General features: G+C 42.4%; 2 protein-coding genes across 6 annotated transcripts in view; both read left to right on the top strand.

Annotated features, from left to right (window-relative positions):
• tead1b (TEA domain family member 1b) overlaps positions 1 to 6,905 on the top strand; it is an 83,024-nt gene extending 76,119 nt beyond the window's left edge. For all 5 annotated transcript variants that reach the window (XM_072659846.1, XM_072659849.1, XM_072659848.1 and 2 more), the window contains 3 exons: positions 541 to 681; positions 1,446 to 1,598; positions 2,833 to 6,905. In XM_072659846.1, the coding sequence (XP_072515947.1) occupies positions 541 to 681; positions 1,446 to 1,598; positions 2,833 to 2,946 (408 nt within the window). In that variant the 3' untranslated portion in view covers positions 2,947 to 6,905. The remainder of the gene's footprint in view (positions 1 to 540; positions 682 to 1,445; positions 1,599 to 2,832) is intronic.
• Positions 6,906 to 14,067: 7,162 nt separating this feature from the next.
• On the top strand, positions 14,068 to 15,465 carry rassf10b (Ras association domain family member 10b). Its single transcript, XM_072660828.1, is given in 4 exon segments — positions 14,068 to 14,403; positions 14,447 to 14,479; positions 14,482 to 15,218; positions 15,279 to 15,465. Coding segments are annotated over 4 exon segments (1,293 nt in total).
• The last annotated feature ends 6,678 nt before the right edge of the window (positions 15,466 to 22,143 follow it).

Genomic DNA, 22,143 nt, shown 5'->3' with positions numbered 1-22,143 from the left:
TCTTTAGAGTAATAAGAGTGAGCCTGCATTTAGAGTGAACTGTGCTCAACATGTCCACCAGATGGCAGCACTGCACTCACGAATAAGGCTGTCCACTGTAATTTACATTACTGTACTGTACATTCTAAAAAAAAGTTAAGGTGCTTCATATAGTTCTTTGAGCGATTCCACACAATCCAAGACATCAAATCTAGACCTGAAGCCAGTTTCCAGTCCTGAGTTTTGTAATCACTGGAAGTTAAGGGAACAGTTGATTGGCCTTGTAGCATCACACCTATCAGAAATCCCAAAGTCCAGGAACAGAAACTGGAATCAGTGTCCAGATTTGAAGACCTCTACCATAGAGGTATTAAAGAGGTGCCCTCTTTAATATTTGGGACAAAGGCACGGTATGCTCCTCTGCTCCATAATGTAAAATTCATTTGAAGGTTAAAGACTTCTCACACATCTTTTGTGTATAAACAATACTACTCTAAGCTTTAAGCAGTCACTGCTGCCCATTCTGACCTGGTTTGTTCCCACACTGCTGTTGCTTTCCAGGCTGACTTGAACTGCAACGTTCAGGAGGAAACCGGTGCCTTCTATGGTGTCACCAGCCAGTACGAGAGCCCAGAGAACATGACCATCACCTGCTCCACTAAAGTGTGCTCCTTCGGCAAACAGGTGGTGGAGAAAGTGGAGGTAGGTGTTAAGCAGGCTTTACTACTTAGCTGCCACACATGCATTACGTACAATATACACTGCTGTGCACTCTTGTTTTGAATTACACTTACACTTGTGGCAGACTCCAGCAACTTACATTTGAATCATGTTACACACGGAGGAGAATGTAGTGTTGGACGTCTTACCCAAGGACTCTTATTGGTGCTGGGAAATCGTACCCTAGTCTGCCACAGAAAATGCTTTTGTGAAAAAAAAAAATTTTTCTGGTCCTTTTTTTGGCTTCTGTTCACACACAAGGCCTCTTGGTAATTTAGTGGAGTAAAAAAACTACATTTTGGGAGGAGGAACATGCCTAAAGCTCCTCCTCCCCAATCTAATGTCCTATAAATTGCATCTCTACCTTGTTCATGTGTCTATGACAAGTCTTCATAACCCTCCACCCCCGTCTCCAACCCAGTCATCTATCTTTCCTGGCTCCACTTATCGGAGGAGGACTGGCTTCTTACCACAAAGTAGAAGCCACCCAAACTCCAGCCCAACACTGTAAGAGAGTTCTCCCCCTCTCTTCCAGTCTTCTCCCATACCATCATAAGATGAAGGCATGGTCCAAACTAGCAAACTGTGATTCTGACCCAGGCTCATATTAATACTTTCACGACCACTTCCCATTTTAGAAGCTCAAATCATGGAGAACAAAAGAATTCCCCATTTTTTGGTTTCTGAAGTTTCCAAATGTTTGTCTAATGTCTGCCTTCATGGGGGTCTTTGTGCTCTGTCTCCAGACGGAGTATGCTCGCTTCGAGAATGGCCGCTTTGTGTACCGGATAAGCCGATCTCCTATGTGTGAATACATGATCAACTTCATCCACAAACTCAAGCATCTGCCCGAGAAGTACATGATGAACAGCGTTCTGGAGAACTTCACCATCCTATTGGTGAGTCACCTTTTTTTGCTGTCTGTGTTTCGCCTTCTGGACCTCTGCCTCCTCAGGGTGGTGGGCGGAGCCTGTGGCCCTCGGCTCAGCATTCCTGACATTCCTGGGTTCTGTCTTGGAGCCTCCTAATCTCCCGCAGAGAGGAGGGGAGGAGTGCTTTTATTAGGCAGCAACCACACGGGGATTAGAGCTCTGTTTCTCCACGAAGAGAGTGTTCTGAATGAACTTGTGGGTGCTGCTACTCTTTACGTCTTCTTCTTTTCTTCAAATTTCTCACATTCTACAGACAGACCCATTCTGATCCTGGCCTGTAAAACTGACAGCAGCACTGCTGTGTTCTCTGGGACCGCCTACCCTCACACAAGTTAACTTAGGGGGCTGCAGTTAGTGTGTGTGTGTGTGTTAGATGGACAGAAGCATATTTCAGGAGAAAGCATAGATTACACACTTCCAAACTTTGGATTATGCATAACTGGAATCTGTAAAGCTTCAAGTGATTAAAAAAATTATAAATATCTGATACACTACATGGACAAAAGTATTAGGACACCTGTTCATTCTTTGTTCCCTTCAAAATCAAGGGTATAAAAAAAAAAATGTATCCCTTTTTTTTGAGTAACTGTCTCTACTGTCCAAGGAAGAAGGCTTTTTTTGGAGGATTGCTTGAGGATTTGATCACAGTGCATCTTGAGGGTGTTTACTGTTTTTCATACGGACAAAGGAAATCCGAATGTGATTTGCTCACTTAAAACACACATTAATGCCAGGTGTTAACAAGCTCTTGGCTGGCCACTAAGAAGCTTAGACTGACCATGTAGGGTGCTCAGATGTTTGCTTTGGGCCTTTTTGCTTTCTTTGTTCTTTTGAGACTGTAAATGTTTCAGCTTTAACTTTATGCCTTTTGAAAATCAAGCCACCCTTTACTCAGTTAGCTCTATACTGTAATAGAAGGTCTGACTGGGGTCACAGAACGGAAGGTCTGTCCCAACCAGACACTGTATTTACTCTGCCACTGTTTCCATCTAATATCTTTTTCATTCATTATGACTAAATTGTGGAATTATGACTTTCTTGTGGAAGCCTAGCACATCTGTGTGTGTGTGTGTGTGTGTGTGTGTGTTTGTGTGTGTGTGAGAGAGTGTGAGAGTGTATCAAGCAGGCGTGTTTGGAAGTGCACTAACAGCATGTAACCTCGAACTCTCTCACATTCTCTCTCTCTGTCTTTGCGTGGCAGGTGGTCACAAACAGAGACACACAGGAGACCCTGCTGTGCATGGCGTGTGTGTTTGAGGTGTCGAACAGCGAGCACGGAGCGCAGCATCACATCTACAGACTGGTGAAAGAATGAAGCTTGTTCCGGCCAGCAGCCCTGTCCTATAGACTCTGAACCTCAATATATTAAAAAAAAAAAAAAAAAAAAAAAAAAAAAGTGGCAGTGCCTCTAGTTCAACACTCACCCGCAACGATTCTCACTCATGCCTGGGTGATACTTGTTATTACATTATTATTATTTTTTGTTTGTTTGTTTGTTTTTTTCAGTCTTTAATAATGTATATGTGTTTGACGTTTTGACTGCAGCTGTGAATTGCGGTACAGTTGTATTATGTTTTGATACAGGAAAGAATTCTTCGTTTTAAAGGACGCCTAATTGACGTTTCTCCTCTGTAGGTTGTATATATAAGAATAACACTATCAGTAGACTTCACGGTTGGCTTGAATTAGATGAAATCTGGCCAATGATTTGAACGGACACAACAGATTTAGGGGGGGTTTAATACTATATTGTACACCCTGAACGCAGATTTTAGCCTTCTTTCTATGGTTCATGTAAAGATTACGATTACGTCTATGAGTGTCTGTGTGTAGGCATAAATTTGTAAGCGTGTGTGTATAGATGTATATACTCACATACAATTTTAGTTTTTTTTTTTCCAAAGAAAAGTCATTTGAAGAGAACGTTTGCTTCATTATCGTGGCCATCGGAATCATTAAATTTTCCAATTTTTAAAGACGCTTGTAGCATTCAGGGAATTCGAAAGTCCAGCCCTTGAAAAGGAATCACAAACTTCTTTTCAGAACCTTTTTTTTTCTTTCTTGGCTTCTTGATGATTGACTGCACTGTGATGGCGTTCCAGAGGTTTATTCCAACGTCTGTGTCTCTCTGCTGTGGCTAAAAAGGCAAGTCATCACCTGCAATAAGAAAAAAACGAAACAAAAAAAGATCATAAAAAAGCAGCGACTTTGAGACCCCCTTTACAATCTCCAGTGCCACAACCAGTTAATGTTCTCATGTTAAATCCTATCACTGAAAGTAAGAAAGCACTACATAACATACCAGGGGCTGATCCATAGTCACAATGTCCCAAGCACTTGGATCCTCTCGTAGGACACGCCTTATTGAGTGATCCTGCGTTTTCCTTTCGGATCGCTGACAATGCTCCTCGGATCATTTTGTCGAGACACAATCGCATCGTGAAGACATCAGGGAAGCTTCGCTCGAGGCTTGTCCCCTTTATGTTTGTCGCTGAAATGTATACGCTCTTAAAAATAAAGGTGTCCAAAAGGGTTCTCTGGAGCAATGCCATACAACAACCAATTTAGTAAACCAGTTTAGTAAATGAGATGTGCATGAAGGACCTTCTTAAAGTTACACAGAAATGCTCAGAATGACCATTAAGTACAAGGTATTGCATTTTTAGCATCAGAAAACATATTTAACAAAAAATTTATCCTACTTTTAACTTTCAGGAAATCGGTTGCCTTGATCAGCACCTCCTGTGTTAAGGCATCATCTCAGCTTTAAAAGGTGTTTAGCTGATGGTGGCTGGTTTGGTGATCTACCAAGTCTTGTACGGTTGTTATGGGTCCCATTTTCAGTGGGGTCTCATTTTGTTCACTTCGTTTTCTTGGACGTGGATAAGCAAGTGGACTCTCTTTTATTGTATTGCCTCAGAAACATCTGCTAAAAGTAATAAGCATCTTGTACTTAATGACCTTTTTGACTGGAATTGATCTGCCTTTTGCACAATACTGTAATATAATGGTTCTAAACCACCCCCCCCCTTTAATCACATTAAAGGAATATAGGAATAATTTAGGAGCCTTTATTCTTAAGAGAGTATCTCTCCCTTTCCTCTTATTTAACGAGTCCCTCTGCTGCCTTTACTCGGAAAACCACCAAGCCCATGCCTCTGTGGCCTCCTCCAGTCTTCTCCCAAGACTGCGAGCCTTAACCATGATCGTGTGATTTCTGTTTTATTTTTTTTTGTTTGTTTGTTTTTTTTCTCTCTTTTTCTTTCTTTTCCAAAAGATGCCACTAAAGCTGTGAGCTCTTTCCTAAGCTGGAAGACTTTTCTCGTTCTTGTCACATGTCGTAGGATTTGTACAGTACAGAGCTGCCAAAGCGTAAACAATATCCAGCACAGTGCCTTAGTGGATGCCTCCCAACCTGCATGAACGTGGAAGAACGTCTCTCTCTCTCTCTCTCTCTTCCTCTATCTCTCTCTCTCTAGAAACACTAAGATTCTTTTTGTGTCTTCGCGCCACCTGGTTGCAAAATGCGGCCAGTGTGCGCGTTGACCAGTGGCTCTAGCCAGCACTGCATCTCTTATATACAGTACGGTATAAAACACTGCTCAAACCAACTGTTCATGCCTTTCTTATCGGAAAAAGACCAAATATTTCCTTGGAGGTACAGCTATCTCCTCCTCGTCTCCTGCACTGTAGCATGAAAGTGCCTTTGGTTCACCGTTTTTTTTTTTTTTTGTTGTTGTTTTTTTTTTTGTTTTTTTTTCCAGCTTAGAAAAGACAGACTCTTATTTTTGCATTATTAAGATTATCACCTGAAAAACCAAATAAGTGGATGTAAGTAAAATATTCACCACAATGCCTTTTCTAAAAATGTTCTAGTATACGACAAAGGACAGTGGAGAACTATTGAAATAACATTATGTGACAATTATTAATTAGAGAAATTATTACTATGACTAATTATAATGGTTTAGGCTTTTGTTTTTTGGCAGACTGTAAAGTATTTTGGGAAGCACCTCCGTTTGTATGTGTTTTTAAAGAATTTATGAACTTGTTGGGGGAGAACAACATGTTGCTTACAGTAAATTGGAACCCTTATCCTTATTAGGATCACTGTGCTATTGTTTTCTCTTTAAACACTGAAAATCGTCTTGGTTTTACCAGAATTTGGAGCGTTTGGAGTTTTCCGTTTCTTTCACACATTTATTTATTGCTTGTTGAGTGAGACAGTGCATCAAATGGCAATCAGTTCTTAATGCCTTTACTGTTAAAGAGTAAAAGATTTAAACCTTCAGCTCACCTGACTCTTATCTCCTCTCTTTTCTTTGTGTTTTTTTTCAATACACTATTTATCCAAGTTATTCATTTCAGTCAGTCATTTCTGAAGAACAGTCAAATGGTTGCAGACTAGGTCTGACTGTCTGATCTGTATGTCGTACTGCTTGTTGTAAACTGTGGAGTTTTAGTACGCTTGACCTGAAAGCGACAAGATTATTATTTTTGATCGTTTTTGTGTTTGCCCTCAACTTTTCTCTCCGTTCTCGTTTGCGTCGCGTGAACCCTGGAGACTTGTATTCCTGTTCTTCTGTGTATGCGATGGTTTTGTGATGTCAGTATATTGGAGGCCCAGTGAAAGGGCGGTGAAACTGTTACTGCTGCACTGCTGGTACCTTTGACATTGTCGGTTCTGCCTGAAAAACGATTCCAGCTGCCACCCCTTTACTTGGCTAAGGAGCCGAACATCAATGCCTTTAACGCGATGAATGTTAGGACACTATTTTGATAGTAACGGACGCTAAAGCGGTTGCTTTCTTAATGGGATCATGACACATGTCAGCAGTCTAGCTCTTGTTCTTTATTTGTATTTTGTCTGTGTGTAGGTACTGGTACCTCCTTCGTTCATTACCATTTAAGACGTTGGCTTTAAAGTGAACTATTCTGTAGTTCAAAATAGTATCATAAAAAAGAAAACTATTGGGTTTGTGTGCAGAGATTTTTTTTTGTAAAAAGGTGCTTTGTATAAAATTATATATTCTGGCTTTTCTTGGTACAAAGGTGTGATATCTTTTAATATCCATAACGAAAAAAGTGGTAAAAGCGCTGAGCAAAGGCGAGAGGGGAAAGAAGAAAACCTGCTATGTGTATGTGTTCTTTACTGCATATGGTCTTGTCTTTGCTCTGTAACATTTTGATGCCTTCTTGATAAAGTGGTAGATATTTTGTAGCTTTCTAGATACTTTGTATGTATACATTATTGAATAAAATAAGTAAAAACAGTCCTCTCCTTGTCTTACCATTTCTATTAAGTGTTGTACATTCACACTCTTTTCGATTCAGCTTGATTTCAGCTCCATACACTTCCGTTCAGCTCCATCTGCTTCTTCCTGCTCAGAGTCACGGTCTGGAGAATACTGTGAATTATTGGACATAAGGCGGGGATACCTCCTCGACAGGGCGCCAGTCACACCTAGGGACAATTTATCATAGTCCATTCACCAACCATAGGGGAGAACACACCAAACAACAGTCATTTATGCAAATATTTATACAGTTTAGACTGATACTATAAACTAGAGTGTCTATTAACCTTGCCACACACCTCTGGCTTGGCTATTTGCACTAATGTCTAGCGAATCATACAGAATCTCAGATTGTCGCATACAGTTGCACTCAACATTATTTTACTTTTTCCAAATTAGGATTATTAGCCAAGTTTACAAACATTCAGCTGTTTGCACTAAATCAATCAAACAAGAATAATTTAATGAACTCAACATAACTATTATAACAAGTGTTTCTCCACAAGTTCAGCACAAAATGCCACTTTTATTGACGACTGCAGTCTCAGAATTATTACTTAAACAAAGCCTTGATGGACCTTGAGATGCCCAAGACAAACCGCTGATCCAAACATACCCGAAAAGTTCCAAGTTATGTTTCATGGCTGCACAGAAGTTTTGGGACCGTTTTGTGGAGCAATGAAACAAAACCCGAATCAGGTCTATGGATCAGCAGTATGTCTGGAGGAGAAAGAATGTAACCAAAGACAACCACATTCACCATTTGTGTTGGACACAGATAAAACGTGGCCTTCTTTTCACTTTAAAACCAACAAAATAAAAATGTTTCAGTGGAGTTCTGTTAGCTTAGTGCAAACAGTAGAAATTTGCATAATCATATCATTTAAAAACAAATGTGAGCAATTTGGTATGATAACAGCCTTTTTTCACTTATCTTAACTCATCAAATTTAGTTCAGGTAGTCGTTGCCCTCAGTTTTCCTTTCTTAGGTATGCTGTTATATTCTATATAATGCAAGCTGCCATTAGCTGAGTGTGACTATATGAGTTTTACATGTGTGTGAAATCCATCCACTGCAGAACGTGTGTTCATTCTAATGAATAATTTAACAAACTAAATGCTTTTACAGAATCTTGACTTGAACAGTAATATCAAGACTTCCTTTAACTTGAATAATAAACTGAAGCCAGTAATTGGAACAAGGAAATAAAACTCATGTTAGGACAGCATCTGTATTTTAAAATTGCTTTGCTAAGTTGTATATCTACATGTACTAGATAGTCAAATCAACTTGTAGAGAGGAGCCCAAAGCCAAACTAGACATAAAGCCATGAGTTAATTATAATTCCAGTTTGATTTAACCTTAAACTTAAACTTCAGAGTTAAAGCTGATAATCTTTTTACTGTGTAGTTAGGGCTTTTCCTTATTTTGACATTTGCTGTGGCCTGAACTGAAGACCTAATAGTGACAATTCACCACTTTCCTGAAGTTTTATAGTTTTGTGTAATTTTATGTGCTTTCATCTTGAATGCAGTCCTGACAGCGACCCTTTAAATGTTTGTCATTTTCACACTATTATTCACAATCAAATTTGGACTGTCTATAAGTAGAGCTCAGCGTGACCCAAAAAATTATTAATTTTAATCAATAATTCTGAACACTCCTGGGAGAACCACTATTTATTGTCCATATCAAGTCTACTGACTGCAGTCAACGAGTCACATATAAAGCACATGTAGACTTAAATGGCACCAGCTGTATAGTGCTTTGCTTATTAACCACTTTGCAGTACATGTAACAATGAGGTTGAGCACTAGGGGGAGAGATTGTTCAACAAATTCTTAGTAAAAAAAAAATCATTTATTAAAACCCAATACAGCAGGGGTCAGTAGTGTGTTATGATTATCAGCCTCACACTGAAAATGTATCCATAGTCCACCCCCCTCCACCCACACCAACCTACCCAGAGAATCAGTGATGTTACAAAACATCATTACAGTGCTTACACTTCATCCCAAAGTGGGCAAAAACCCGACAGGAAAACATTCTCTTCCAGGCTTTCCTCTTTAGGAGAGGATTAAAGGAAAGGTCAGGAGGGATGTGATGTTTCCTACCAGCCCATTAAGCGGAAAGGATTTTGAGCCCTGTGCCTCACAGTAACCATGGCTGAGGTCAGCAGTCTGGAACAGGATGGAATGACCTGTACAGTATAATGAAACATATGTAAGCAACTCTGAGGTGTGGATGGCAATACATACAGTATTTACAATGTTCACACTGCACACACAGGGTTCAACAGTCTTACTCAGTACCAACAACATAGTTTAGAGAATCAGAAATACTGCATTGATCCAAGGAGGGAAATTACAGAGCGGGAGCGTTTGTAACAGGCTGCATGCACGGCTCGCGTATGCGCACAATAACTATCATATAGATATATAGATAATATGAAGTGCGAGAGAGCAGGTCCAGTTCCTGGCCAGTACAGGCAGAATTGTCAAACCTCCCTTTGGGGATCAATATCATACACCCATTTATTCATCCACCAGTTCTACCAGTCACCTATCCATTCATCCTTTAATCTATCCATCCATGTATTTTGCTGTACTTCTATCCATATCTCTATATCTATCCATCCATCCATCCATCCATCCAATTATACATTAATCTGTGCATCTACCCATAGTCATATCTATGCATTCATCTAGTCATCTATTCACTCATGCAATTATCCAATAATCTACCCCCTCTATCATATATCTATCTGTCCGTCCATCCATCTGTCTGTTCAGTCGTCTATCTATTCATCCATCAATCCATCTATCCATCTTCCATCCATTCATATCTCTCTATTAATACAGACACCTATTTATTCACCTCCCATCTATGTTTCTATCTGTCCAATCATCCATCAATCCATCCATTAGGTTGTTGATCCCTCTATTTTCATCTATGCCTAACCCAGCCAATCATCATCCGCCCAGCCATCTATTAATCTATCCACCTATCAAAGCATCCATAACTCCATCTATTAATCTATCCACTTATCAAAACATCCACAACTCCATCTATTAATCTATCCACCTATCAAAGCATCCATAACTCCATCTATTAATCTATCCACCTATCAAAACATCCATAACTCCATCTATTAATCTATCCACCTATCAAAGCATCCATAACTCCATCTATTAATCTATCCACCTATCAAAGCATCCATAACTCCATCTATTAATCTATCCACCTATCAAAGCATCCATAACTCCATCTATTAATCTATCCACCTATCAAAGCATCCATAACTCCATCTATTAATCTGTCCACCTATCAAAGCATCCATAACTCCATCTATTAATCTATCCACCTATCAAAACATCCATAACTCCATCTATTAATCTATCCACCTATCAAAACATCCATAACTCCATCTATTAATCTATCCACCTATCAAAGCATCCATAACTCCATCTATTAATCTATCCACCTATCAAAGCATCCATAACTCCATCTATTAATCTATCCACCTATCAAAGCATCCATAACTCCATCTATTAATCTATCCACCTATCAAAGCATCCATAACTCCATCTATTAATCTGTCCACCTATCAAAGCATCCATAACTCCATCTATTAATCTATCCACCTATCAAAACATCCATAACTCCATCTATTAATCTATCCACCTATCAAAGCATCCATAACTCCATCTATTAATCTATCCACCTATCCAAACATCCATAGCTCCATCTATTAATCTATCCACCTATCCAAACATCCATAACTCCATCTATTAATCTATCCACCTATCAAAGATTCCATAACTCCATCTATTAATCATCCACTTATCAAAGCATCCATAACTCCATCTATTAATCTATCCACCTATCCAAGAATCCATAACTCCATCTATTAATCTATCCACCTATCAAAGCTTCCATAACTCCATCTATTAATCTATCCACCTATCAAAGCATCCATGACTCCATCTATTAATCTATCCACCTATCAAAGCATCCATGACTCCATCTATTAATCTATCCACCTATCAAAGCATCTATAACTCCATCTATTAATCTATCCACCTATGAAAGCTTCCATAACTCCATCTATTAATCTATCCACCTATCAAAACATCCATAACTCCATCTATTAATCTATCCACCTATCAAAGCTTCCATAACTCCATCTATTAATCTATCCACCTATCAAAGCATCCATGACTCCATCTATTAATCTATCCACCTATCAAAGCATCTATAACTCCATCTATTAATCTATCCACCTATGAAAGCTTCCATAACTCCATCTATTAATCTATCCACCTATCAAAACATCCATAACTCCATCTATTAATCTATCAACCTATCAAAGCATCCATAACTCCATCTATTAATCTATCCACCTATCAAAGCATCCATCACTCCATCTATTAATCTATCCACCTATCAAAGCATCCATAACTCCATCTATTAATCTATCCACCTATCAAAACATCCATAACTCCATCTATTAATCTATCCACCTATCCAAACATCCACAACTCCATCTATTAATCTATCCACCTATGAAAGCTTCCATAACTCCATCTATTAATCTATCCACCTATCAAAGCATCCATAACTCCATCTATTAATCTATCCACCTATCAAAGCATCCATAACTCCATCTATTAATCTATCCACCTATCAAAGCATCTACAACTCCATCTATTAATCTATCCACCTATGAAAGCTTCCATAACTCCATCTATTAATCTATCCACCTATCAAAGCATCCATAACTCCATCTATTAATCTATCCACCTATCAAAGCATCCATAATTCCATCTATTAATCTATCCACTCATCAAAACATCCATAACTCCATCTATTAATCTATCCACCTATGAAAGCTTCCATAACTCCATCTATTAATCTATCCACCTATCAAAACATCCATAACTCCATCTATTAATCTATCCACCTATCAAAGCATCCATAACTCCATCTATTAATCTATCCACCTATCAAAGCATCCATAATTCCATCTATTAATCTATCCACCTATCCAAACATCCATAACTCCATCTATTAATCTATCCACCTATCCAAACATCCATAACTCCATCTATTAATCTATCCACCTATCAAAGCATCCATAACTCCATCTATTAATCTATCCACCTATCAAAGCATCCATAACTCCATCTATTAATCTATCCACCTATCAAAGCATCCATAATTCCATCTATTAATCTATCCACTCATCAAAACATCCATAACTCCATCTATTAATCTATCCACCTATGAAAGCATCCATAACTCCATCTATTAATCTATCCACCTATGAAAGCTTCCATAACTCCATCTATTAATCTATCCACCTATCAAAACATCCATAACTCCATCTATTAATCTATCCACCTATCAAAGCATCCATAACTCCATCTATTAATCTATCCACCTATCAAAGCATCCATAATTCCATCTATTAATCTATCCACCTATCAAAGCATCTACAACTCTACATCTGTATGCAAACAAAACAAAGGGTCACATGAGTGTGTTACTGTGCTGGTAGTTAAGTGGTGTGATGGGGTTTAGAGTTGGGCTCAGGCAGAATATCTTAGTTTGGTAGGCAGAAGGTCAAAGGCCTGTTCCTGAAAGAGACGGCCATCCTTCTCACACAGTCCTCATGTCGTCCTTCCTGTATTGAGTACACTGAGAAGTTGGTTTCATAACATTCTTAGAAAAATACATTTATCAAACATTGCAGTCAAAAGTGGAGTTATTCACTGTATTTTGAGTCATCCATAATGTACTGACAAGGTTATAAAACTCTCTCTCTCACACACACACACTCACAAACACGATGCCCGTGATTCTGCGGGATTCCGATTTTATCAGGGACAATGCCATACTGAAAAAGAGGGTAAATCCTGATGAGGGATTTTGTGACATTACACACAAATCCTCTGAGCCAGGGTCGGTGAGCCACGGCGCCTGTTCCTCAGGACTGCGAGTTTCTCTGGCAATATCCAGTCCATTATCCATCAACCATACACTGACTTTCCACCATAGCCTCATGGAAATCTGGCCTGGCCTTCCTTTGAATGTGAACACAATTTCGGTCAAACTCTGGAATATGGCAGCATTCCCAAACCTCTCACTGTCTTGGGAGCTGCAAAAGGTCGCTATAGAGCTTTGTTAAATAAAATAAAGAAGTTATAGTATTGTAAAATGCCACAGTTGCCTCATAACAGCGGACGAGCTTATCTTAGCTTGCTGTTGTCATTTATTGAATTAATTATTTATTTGTTTGTTAATTAGATTCTGCTCATTTTCCTTGATGTTCTAAAATGTGTTGTTTTTCATTCTTGTGAGCAAATAAACTGGTGACAACGTTGTAGCAACGTTGAAAGACGCAGTCCTGTCAGAAAACCTGCGCTATGACTGAGAGCAGAAACTAGAAACTAATCGCCAATTACATCACAGGGGGGCGTGGCTTCGTTTGAAAATAGGTGGGGAAAACCTGTGCTCTGTTTATTATTATAAACTAATAAAAAAACCAATAGCCAATGCTAGTTTATGAGGGCGTGTCCTGTGGAAAAAGGGTGGAGCAACCGTGACGGGGTATTTCTCAAAGCAGGTCTTCTCAGTTCAGCCAAATAAGCCCAGAGGTGAGGGCTGTCCTTCAGCTCCTCCCCTCCTGGACTGGCTAGACTGTGGGTTTCAGTCAACTGACCCGCCTGTACTGGTACTGTGAGTACTGACTAGATACTAATGGCTAATCAGTTTAGGGGAGGGCGTGGCCTGTTGGAAAATAGGTGGGGCAAACCTGTGCTCTGGTTATGAGTACAAACTAATGGCCAATCCCAGCTCAGGAGGGCGTGTTTATCCAGAAGACGGGCGGGAAGGGAAAGAGAAAAAAATCAAAAACAAAACAGCACCGCTCTTAACTTTACTGCGTCTCGGCTCGCGCGGTCAACTCGCCAAAGCGAGCGCGGGGTCGGTGCTCGGAGCGTCCGCGCGCCGCGCGAGCGAACTCTGGTACCTTTGCGTTGAGGACTCTTTCCTTTATTCGCTTCGTTCAGTTTAGTTCATTTCTAAACACTAAATAACCCAAAACACCGTGAGAGGGAAAGAAAACGCGCGAGAGATGGAGCCTGAAGAGAGCAAGATTTCCGTGTGGGTTTGCCGTGAGGAGAAGCTCGTGTCCGGTCTGTCCAAGCGCACCACGTGCGCCGATGTGATCAAGGTGCTGCTGGAAGAGCAGAGCTCCGCCGCGTGCCCGCGCTCCTACTGTATCGTGGAGAAGTGGAGGGGCTCGGAGCGCGTGCTGCCGCACAAGACCAAGATCCTGCGGCTGTGGAGCGCGTGGGGCGACGAGCAGGAGAATGTGCGCTTCGTGCTCGTGCGGAGCGAGGCGTCCCTGGCCGGGGGCGCCCCTCGGAGCGCGGAGGCGCGCGTCGTGCTGAGTCGGGACAGCCCGCGCGTGTGCCGGGCGAGCGCGCGTGCCGCCACCGCCGCCGCCGCAGCCTCCTCGGGCTCCACCGCCGCGGCCAGCACGGCCAGTACGGCTCTCTCGCGCGAGCGGCAACGGCGGATTGTGCGCAAGGCGTTCAGGAAGCTGGAGAGGATGAACAGGAGGCGCGCGCGAGCGGTGGCCAAGGACACGCGCTCGGCCGAAAGGATGGAGACGCTGGTGCACGTGGTGGTCTCACAGGATCACACCATTAGGCAGCAGATACGCAGGCTCGAGGAGCTCGACGCCGAGATCGACCGGCACGAGGCGCGCGTGCACCTCGACCGGGTCAGGGCGCATGGGGCCAACTACGTGCAGGACACGTACCTGGTGGGCGCCGACCAACAGGACGGGGCGCGCGAGGAGCAAGGGGGAGAAGGAGGAGAAGGGGGCGGGGGCAGGACCGCACGCCCCGAGGGAGTACTTCTCGCCCTACGGCTGGAGGAATATGCGGACAGGTGCGAGGAGGTGGTGCGCTTGCACGAGGAGCTGGCTGAGCGCGAGGCCCTCGCAGCCAGCCTGACTAGCCAGATCGAAGAGGAGCTAAACCGGCGCTGGATGGAGCGCAGGCGCGAAGAGCTCGCGGCCGCGGAGTCTCCGGGAGCAGAGGAGGAGCTGCTGGAAGAGGAGCGGGTAAGAACAGAGCTGGACACGAGCTTGTACATCGGTCTGAGGCTGAGCACGGACCTGGAGACAGTCAGGGGCGAGCTTAACCTGAGCCAGGAGATCTGGGAGGCGAGAGAGAAAGAGCTGAGGGACCTTTTGGAGAAGGTGGACTCGTTGGAGTTGGATGAGGAGGAGGAGGAGGATGAGGAGGAGGAGGAAGAAGAGAAGGCATGTACGAGGCTGAAAGACAGGATGGACAAAGAGAGTTCCAGGGTTCCCGACCCTCTGAGCCCCAATGGTTGGGTGGAGCAGGCCAGGGGGCTTTCAAAGACCTGCAACAGCAATGATGACGATTCAGACACTGGACTGAGCTCCATGCACAGCCAGGACTCGGACAGTGCCCCTGTCTGCGAGTCTTTAGTATAGCAGAGGGCAGCTATGCTACAGACACTGAATACACGGTCCACTTCTCAAAATAAAGGTGCCAAAAAAGGTTCTTTGCAGGATACTATAGTGGAACAGCGGTGCCCCACCCTTAAGGGCTCCTGGCCTTGAATCCAAACCTAATCCACCCCATCTGATCTAACTAATTACTGCCTTCAGAAGTCTTTGATTGGTTGAATGGGATGTGTTAGATTTGGGTTGGAGTTGAAACCTGGAGAAAGGCAGATCTCCAGGGGGGTTGGAGACCATTGCCATAGAATGACCACCTCTGGTTCCCTGAAGACCTTTCCGTGGATGGTTCTTTAAAAAAGAGATTCTGAAACTGGTCCTAAGGGATCTCAAGTTTGTTCGCAGTTTTTGCTCTTGCCCAAACGCCTGGAGGACCCTGAGGACCAGTTTGATTATGTGTGAAGAACCTTTTTACATATTAAAGGGCCCATATCCAAAATATTCCTCATATTGTACATTACTCCCTGAGGTCCATTTATGACATAAGCTTTAAGTATGAAAAACAATCAGAATGCATTGTAACCATTCTGCACCCTTTTTTTATTGTTCATGAAACTGGCTGTTTTTGTTACTGTACCTTTAAGAACATATGCAAATTGACTCTGCTCTGACTGGCTGGCCTGTTCTCTGCCTCAATCAAGAAGCAACCTAGGCTGAAACACTCCTTAAAACATCAGTTTGAATGTTAGCACCTCAGAACCACTGTAGACTGAATAGGAGGAGACACTAGTGTGTAAATGTGCCAGTTTTTGTGACATCACCAACACAGTGGGTGTGTCCCAGTTGTGTACAGTGTCAGAGTGGAGTATACTCAAATATCCAACTGGATATTATTAACCCACAATGCAATGCAAGACAGAAAGGGAGGAGCTAGTCTGACATGTCTGGAAAAATGATTAGAAAAATTGTGGACAATAATGCAACGGATAAGAAGTGCAGCAGCATCGATGACTGGACAACTTGCATTGATGTATGTTGGCATAGCAAAGCGTCATCACTTCCTGTTGGTAGAAAACGGGTTAGTATGTTAATATTGTATGTACCAATCTGCCAAACCCACACTAATACGATTACTGCATAGTCTATACCTCACAGTATTAGTGTGTAGTACACAATTGGGACGCAGCCAATGACTTCCAAACAGGCTGTTGCTTTATATAGGCTGTATTTATAAAAGTGAATGATAGTCAGTTTTTATATGATGGGCCCTTTAAAGAGTATCAGCATACATGTAAAGGCTTTATGAAGGAACCATTAAATTGGTACAGAAGCTTTACATTATGGGAAGGTTCTTTCAGCTGTAAAAATGTTCTTCACACGGACGAATCTCATTAACAAAATGGTACTTTAAGGAAACCTAAAGTGTTACCGCTTGGGAATGTTGGTTATATAAAGGTATGAGGGCCAACCAGGTTCATCTGAGACTGTTTGAATAAAGGACGGCCAAGCATACATACAAACTGTACCAACACTGGGGCAATCATACACACTTATTAGATACAGCTGTCAGTGCAACTTGGTTAGACTGCTTCTGGATCTCCTTTTCTACATGGGTTGAATATTTCAGTGACAGCTCAGGTAGGCTACAGCAGCACCATGGACCTCATGCCAGAATTTGACTTTGGCATACTGTTTTTGTAAGGTAGGCTCTACAGGCTTGTGAAAAGAGATTCAACAGAAGTGTGTAAGTTCAGTTAAAGGTGCTGTATGCGATTCTGGAGAACAACTGTTAATTTCTGAACTCAACAGCAGAATAAACAGCCCCCAAATTCATGCACATACTGCCAACACTGGGGCTTGTGGACCAAGAGGCTATGTTATCATTAGCTAGGTTGTGGTTTAGCAAACTGGCTTTCGGACCAAAAGAAATATGGCGGAAGCAATGTTACGTTCATAAACAGACCAAAACAACACTATCCAGCATGGGAAGAGCAACATCCCAACACCTTGTCATGCTTTTCATGCCAACATTCAGTGGTCTCACCAATGTTTACATGTGTCCTCACATGTGGGTCATTTTTCCTTGACAATGCGTGTAGTTCAACACGTAGCAGATACAGTCTCCCCTGCCCCTTTCTTTCCCTTGTCCTGTTTACCAGCATGAACGCCCCCTGTTGTTGATTGGCTGGAATAGTGTTGTGTTTCACAGTTGAGCCACTTTTTTTGTTGCCCATTTACAGAGCCAGGGCTGAATACACACACTACATTTATTTTTCCAACAAGCAAACAGGTCAGAGAGGAAGCTAACAGTAAGGAAATTGAATTGGATTGAAATCGTATACAGCATCTTTAAACAGTCATGATGATTTGCATCACCAACCAGTGGCCTGCCACCCATTTTTCTCATTGACTCACCCAATGACTGCTCCAGTGTACTTTTCCATATTAAAGTTTTATGAATAAAAAACTAAAAATGAAATGAAAAGTCTCTCAGTAAATAAATGGCATTCAAAATCCCATTTTTAATAGAAGCTGTGGAACAATGCTATTTTGGATCTCAAGCCCCGCCCCTCTTTTTGTCAAATGTCAAACCCAAACCCTTCCTGATTTCACTCCCCACAACATTATTAACTATTGCAAGGTTAAAGGTATTAAAGGCTTGCCTGTGTTAGCCTGAATTAAACCTGTTAGTAAAGGTTTGTCTAAATCATTAAAAAAGATCACAACTTATAATTGTTTAAAAAAATATTATTCTATATAGCATCAAAAAAGGATTTAACTAGACACAGTGTCTAATTAGATTAAATGGGATACTTGCCAGCATTCTGTAAAAGCTTGCCCAACCCAACCTTGCTATGAACACGACAAGCGTGGCTGTTATAGTGACTTGCTGTTGTGGAACAGCTGAGAAGGTGAAAAGCACACAGCATACAGATGCCAGGCCCTGCCAGGGTGAAAGCAGGCCGCTTACATAACTCAGACCTGCCTCACGTGTCCACGCGCCAAACAGCCAAGAGCACCACAGCCCGGACACAGACGGCAAGGATCAGCACGGGTTCATAGGCCCAGGGCTCATCCGGTTGGGCATAGCTGAGCCCTGCGATGGCCTGACAGAATCGGCCTGTGTGTAGGGAGACGGTTACTGTGGTAATCTGGACCCAGGTGTTGTGTTACACACTGTGTTACACAGAGACCAGGCTATTGCTGTCGATGTCTGCCTTTTTGTTATCGTAACATCGTTATTCAAGCAAATCCAAAGCTAAAATAGTGGAACAGATTTGGAAAATGGTGCTCAATTATTATACTGTCATATAAAATTCAATATTGGGAGATCTTGAAGATAGACGCATCTCCAAACAGCGCAGTCCGATTAGCACCCGGACCACCAGCAGCTTGGCTGCAGGTATGCAGACGGGATTAAAATCCCTAATGACCTTTGCGAATGGCACCTGTCACTTCCACATCATCAGCATCTGGCCAGGGGTATTACCACACCCGCGCTGCCCCTGGGTTCAAGGCTTCAAAGCTGATCTGACCTCTCACAGCCACACTGCAATGAAACATGCTGGCAAGAGCTAGTGTTCAGCAGAGCGTTCTCGGGTTTCAATGGAATCAAATTCACACATTTGTCTCTTTACCCCAAAAGGCAAATATTTATAAGTAATGTATGCCACTGAAGCTTCAGAATCTAGACATTTGTATTTGTATTATGTGGCGTGACGTCCGCATGATTGCTTCCTGCTCAGCTCGGTGGGTATCAGTGGGTCAATGTGTGTATTGTTGTGTCATCTCTCATCACACACACATTATGACACTAGAAATGCCATTGCTCAAAACTTGCTTAGAAATGTGGTTTCAGACACTGAGGGTCTGTTTTCACCTGGCATTACCATGCATTTTTTATCCAGATAGGATCTGATTTTACTTTCCTGCGTAAAAAGCACACAGCGTAAAAAAAAGGTCAAAAGTAAAGATGCAAATATTTGTTGCTGTACAGTAAAATGCATCATATACCCCATCCATGGAAGTGAACACACACACGGAGCAGTAGGCAGCCAACTCCAGCGCCCGGGGAGCAGTTGGGGGTTAGGTACCTTGCTCAAGTGCGCTTCAGTCGTGGATTGAGGGAGAGTGTCATGGTGTTCTTGGAAGGACTTCTTCTTGAAAGGAGACTCGTGACCACCGTCTTTCAGTTGCAATGATGAAACATTTTATTCCAATCAAAAGTACAGTGTGGAGAAAGCCTGCCAATTCTCGGTGCCCCTCTGCTCTCTCTCCCTATACAGAGGAACACCTCACATTTTATACTCTTCTACAGGTCATGTGTTGTTGCACTGTTTCCATATAGGGTCACTGTCTAACTCCACGATGGGTGTAAATCAACTGTCACATGCTATATTTGTTCAGTTCATGTATGGCTTTACCAAGTTAGGTCTGGGAATGGATCACGTTCTCCGTTTTCAAGGCTAACCCATGGGCCTCACCATACTATTCTTCAACTCCATACCATTTCTTCAGATCTATGAACAGCCGCAGAGCCAGTGCATATACACTACAAGAGACAGCCTTCACTCCCCCCACCGTCAATTTTTACTTGCTGGTAGGATTAGAACTGGTGACCTTCTGGTCTAAAGCCCACATCTTTAACCATTAGGCCAAGACTTTAGGTGTATACATCGTTTACTTCCTGTAAACAGCAGTTTCTCATCAGAACTGTCCTGCTCCAGGAGACTAAAGAGTTTAGAGGAACAAGAGAGTTCTACAACACAGTGGACAAACATACACTAAACGTTTTAGAACACCCCCCAGCTTTTCCAGCACTCCACTGGTAGTGCTACATGGCCCAGACAAAGCTCACTGCCTCTTCACAGTTCAAACACAGACTTGGTCCAGTGTTAGGTTGAGCTACAAGGTGTTAGTCTGTGAGCCGCCTCACACGAACTGTTTACTCTCAGAAACTTGTCTTTTGATGCTGTGATTGACACATGCCTCCTCCAACACTTTGCAACCAGTCATCACATTGCTGCTGATTCAACGGCACCTTATGTTAACTGGTTTCAGGAAGGTCTGTCTGCAGACCAATGAGGTTGTCAGCAGTCTGGGACAGAAATGATGTTGTACTTGCATGGCATTAGGCATAGTGCCGAAGGGTTCATGTTGATCTGCTGTTTGTGCTATTCTATTGGCAACTACAGGGACCAGACAAGCTGTGTGTGTGTGCATTTGCACATCTGTGTCTGTCATCTGTGTCAAAGGTGCTCACATAGGTGGAACGTAGGGTAGGTGGGTTCCAGGTGAGCCTGGGCTCTGAATGGGTTTGTACAGGTCTTGTTACTGGGAGCTAGTTGGGTTTTCCAAATCGGCCTCATCATTACAGCCCACCCTAATCCTACATGGCTCCCATTTAGGCCCCATGTGATGTGTACAACCCAGATGGAGCCCATGTGTAACCCCTCTGGGTCCTATCACTAACCCTGGTGGGACCCTGGTTGGCATCTATACGTGAGGCCAACATGGAACCCATGGGCAAAACATAACAGGACCCGTTCTGGGTCCCGCTTGGGCATGTTATCTGGGCTGTCATGTAGCATTAGCATAACAGGCAGCCTTTGTACCTAGTTAGTAATTAGTAACACATAATTAGAACATGGATAAAAGCATTACCAAGCCTTGTCAAAACTACCAATACATCCTATCCTGCAGAAACTCATTTCATGGAGGTAGTACCAGTTTACGCGATTCTAACTGGTGGGGTTTAAGCTTCCATTACTTGTTTAGCCTACTGGCTACACTAAACATGTGTTGTCTGATCTGCAACAGTTGGGAGAAGAGGACTATCATGTAAATTTGATTGTTGGCCAAACCACTATTTTAAGGTCTGGTAACAACGTTTATGAGCCGCTGGCCCACCTTTGGTACAAGAGCACTTAGTTCATCTCTGACGTCTACTGAGGACCATTGGGGAGTATTTACAGGCACCTGCCCTGCACTCCAACACCATAAACCTTGCAGTGCTGTGGAAGTGCAGCAGAGAGGAATGCTGTAAAAGTGTCTGGCAGCAAAGCCTGAGAGATAAAGACACCTTACCCAAGCCCTTGTATCAGCAGCAGCATGTGGAGCTGAAGTGCATGCAGAGGCACCTTTGAGGCTCTGTCAAGTAGCCTTAAGTAGAGTGTTCCTTGTTTCTTACAGTCTGCAAACAGAGTTGCACGGACCAACCAGTTTCTTGTTCCTTAAACTGCTGCAGGAGGGTGCTCTCAGGTGCAGTGTGAACTCAGCTGAAGCTCTACAATGAAATTTTCATGTCTGATGAGCTGAGATGGAAAGTAACAAATAACAACTACATCTACCTTTGTTGCAGAATTTAGTAGCGTTCAACTTTAAAGGTTTTTAATAGAATTAAGTAGCAAATGTACTTTCACACGAGTTTCTAATAAAAACTTCAACTCATTAATTTATTCTCACCATTACACTGTAAAAATTAACTCTGCGTTTCTGTCAATGTGTTCTTTCACAATTTTTTCTTATTTTGCTTCGGCATTTAAGAATAGCTAGCATTGCATCTCTAAACAGCCAGTATGACCAAGCTTGACCATGCTCGTTGGCCAGCACGACCAGCAAGATCAAGCTGGTTGGCCACCACGACCTGTATGACCAAAATCAATTACATACAACATACACTTTGCTGTTTACTTTTGCTTACCAGCATAG

The sequence above is a fragment of the Salminus brasiliensis genome, chromosome 17 (genome assembly GCF_030463535.1).
Source record: "Salminus brasiliensis chromosome 17, fSalBra1.hap2, whole genome shotgun sequence".
NCBI lineage: Eukaryota > Metazoa > Chordata > Actinopteri > Characiformes > Bryconidae > Salminus > Salminus brasiliensis.
This window is presented reverse-complemented; position numbering and strand designations above follow the sequence as displayed.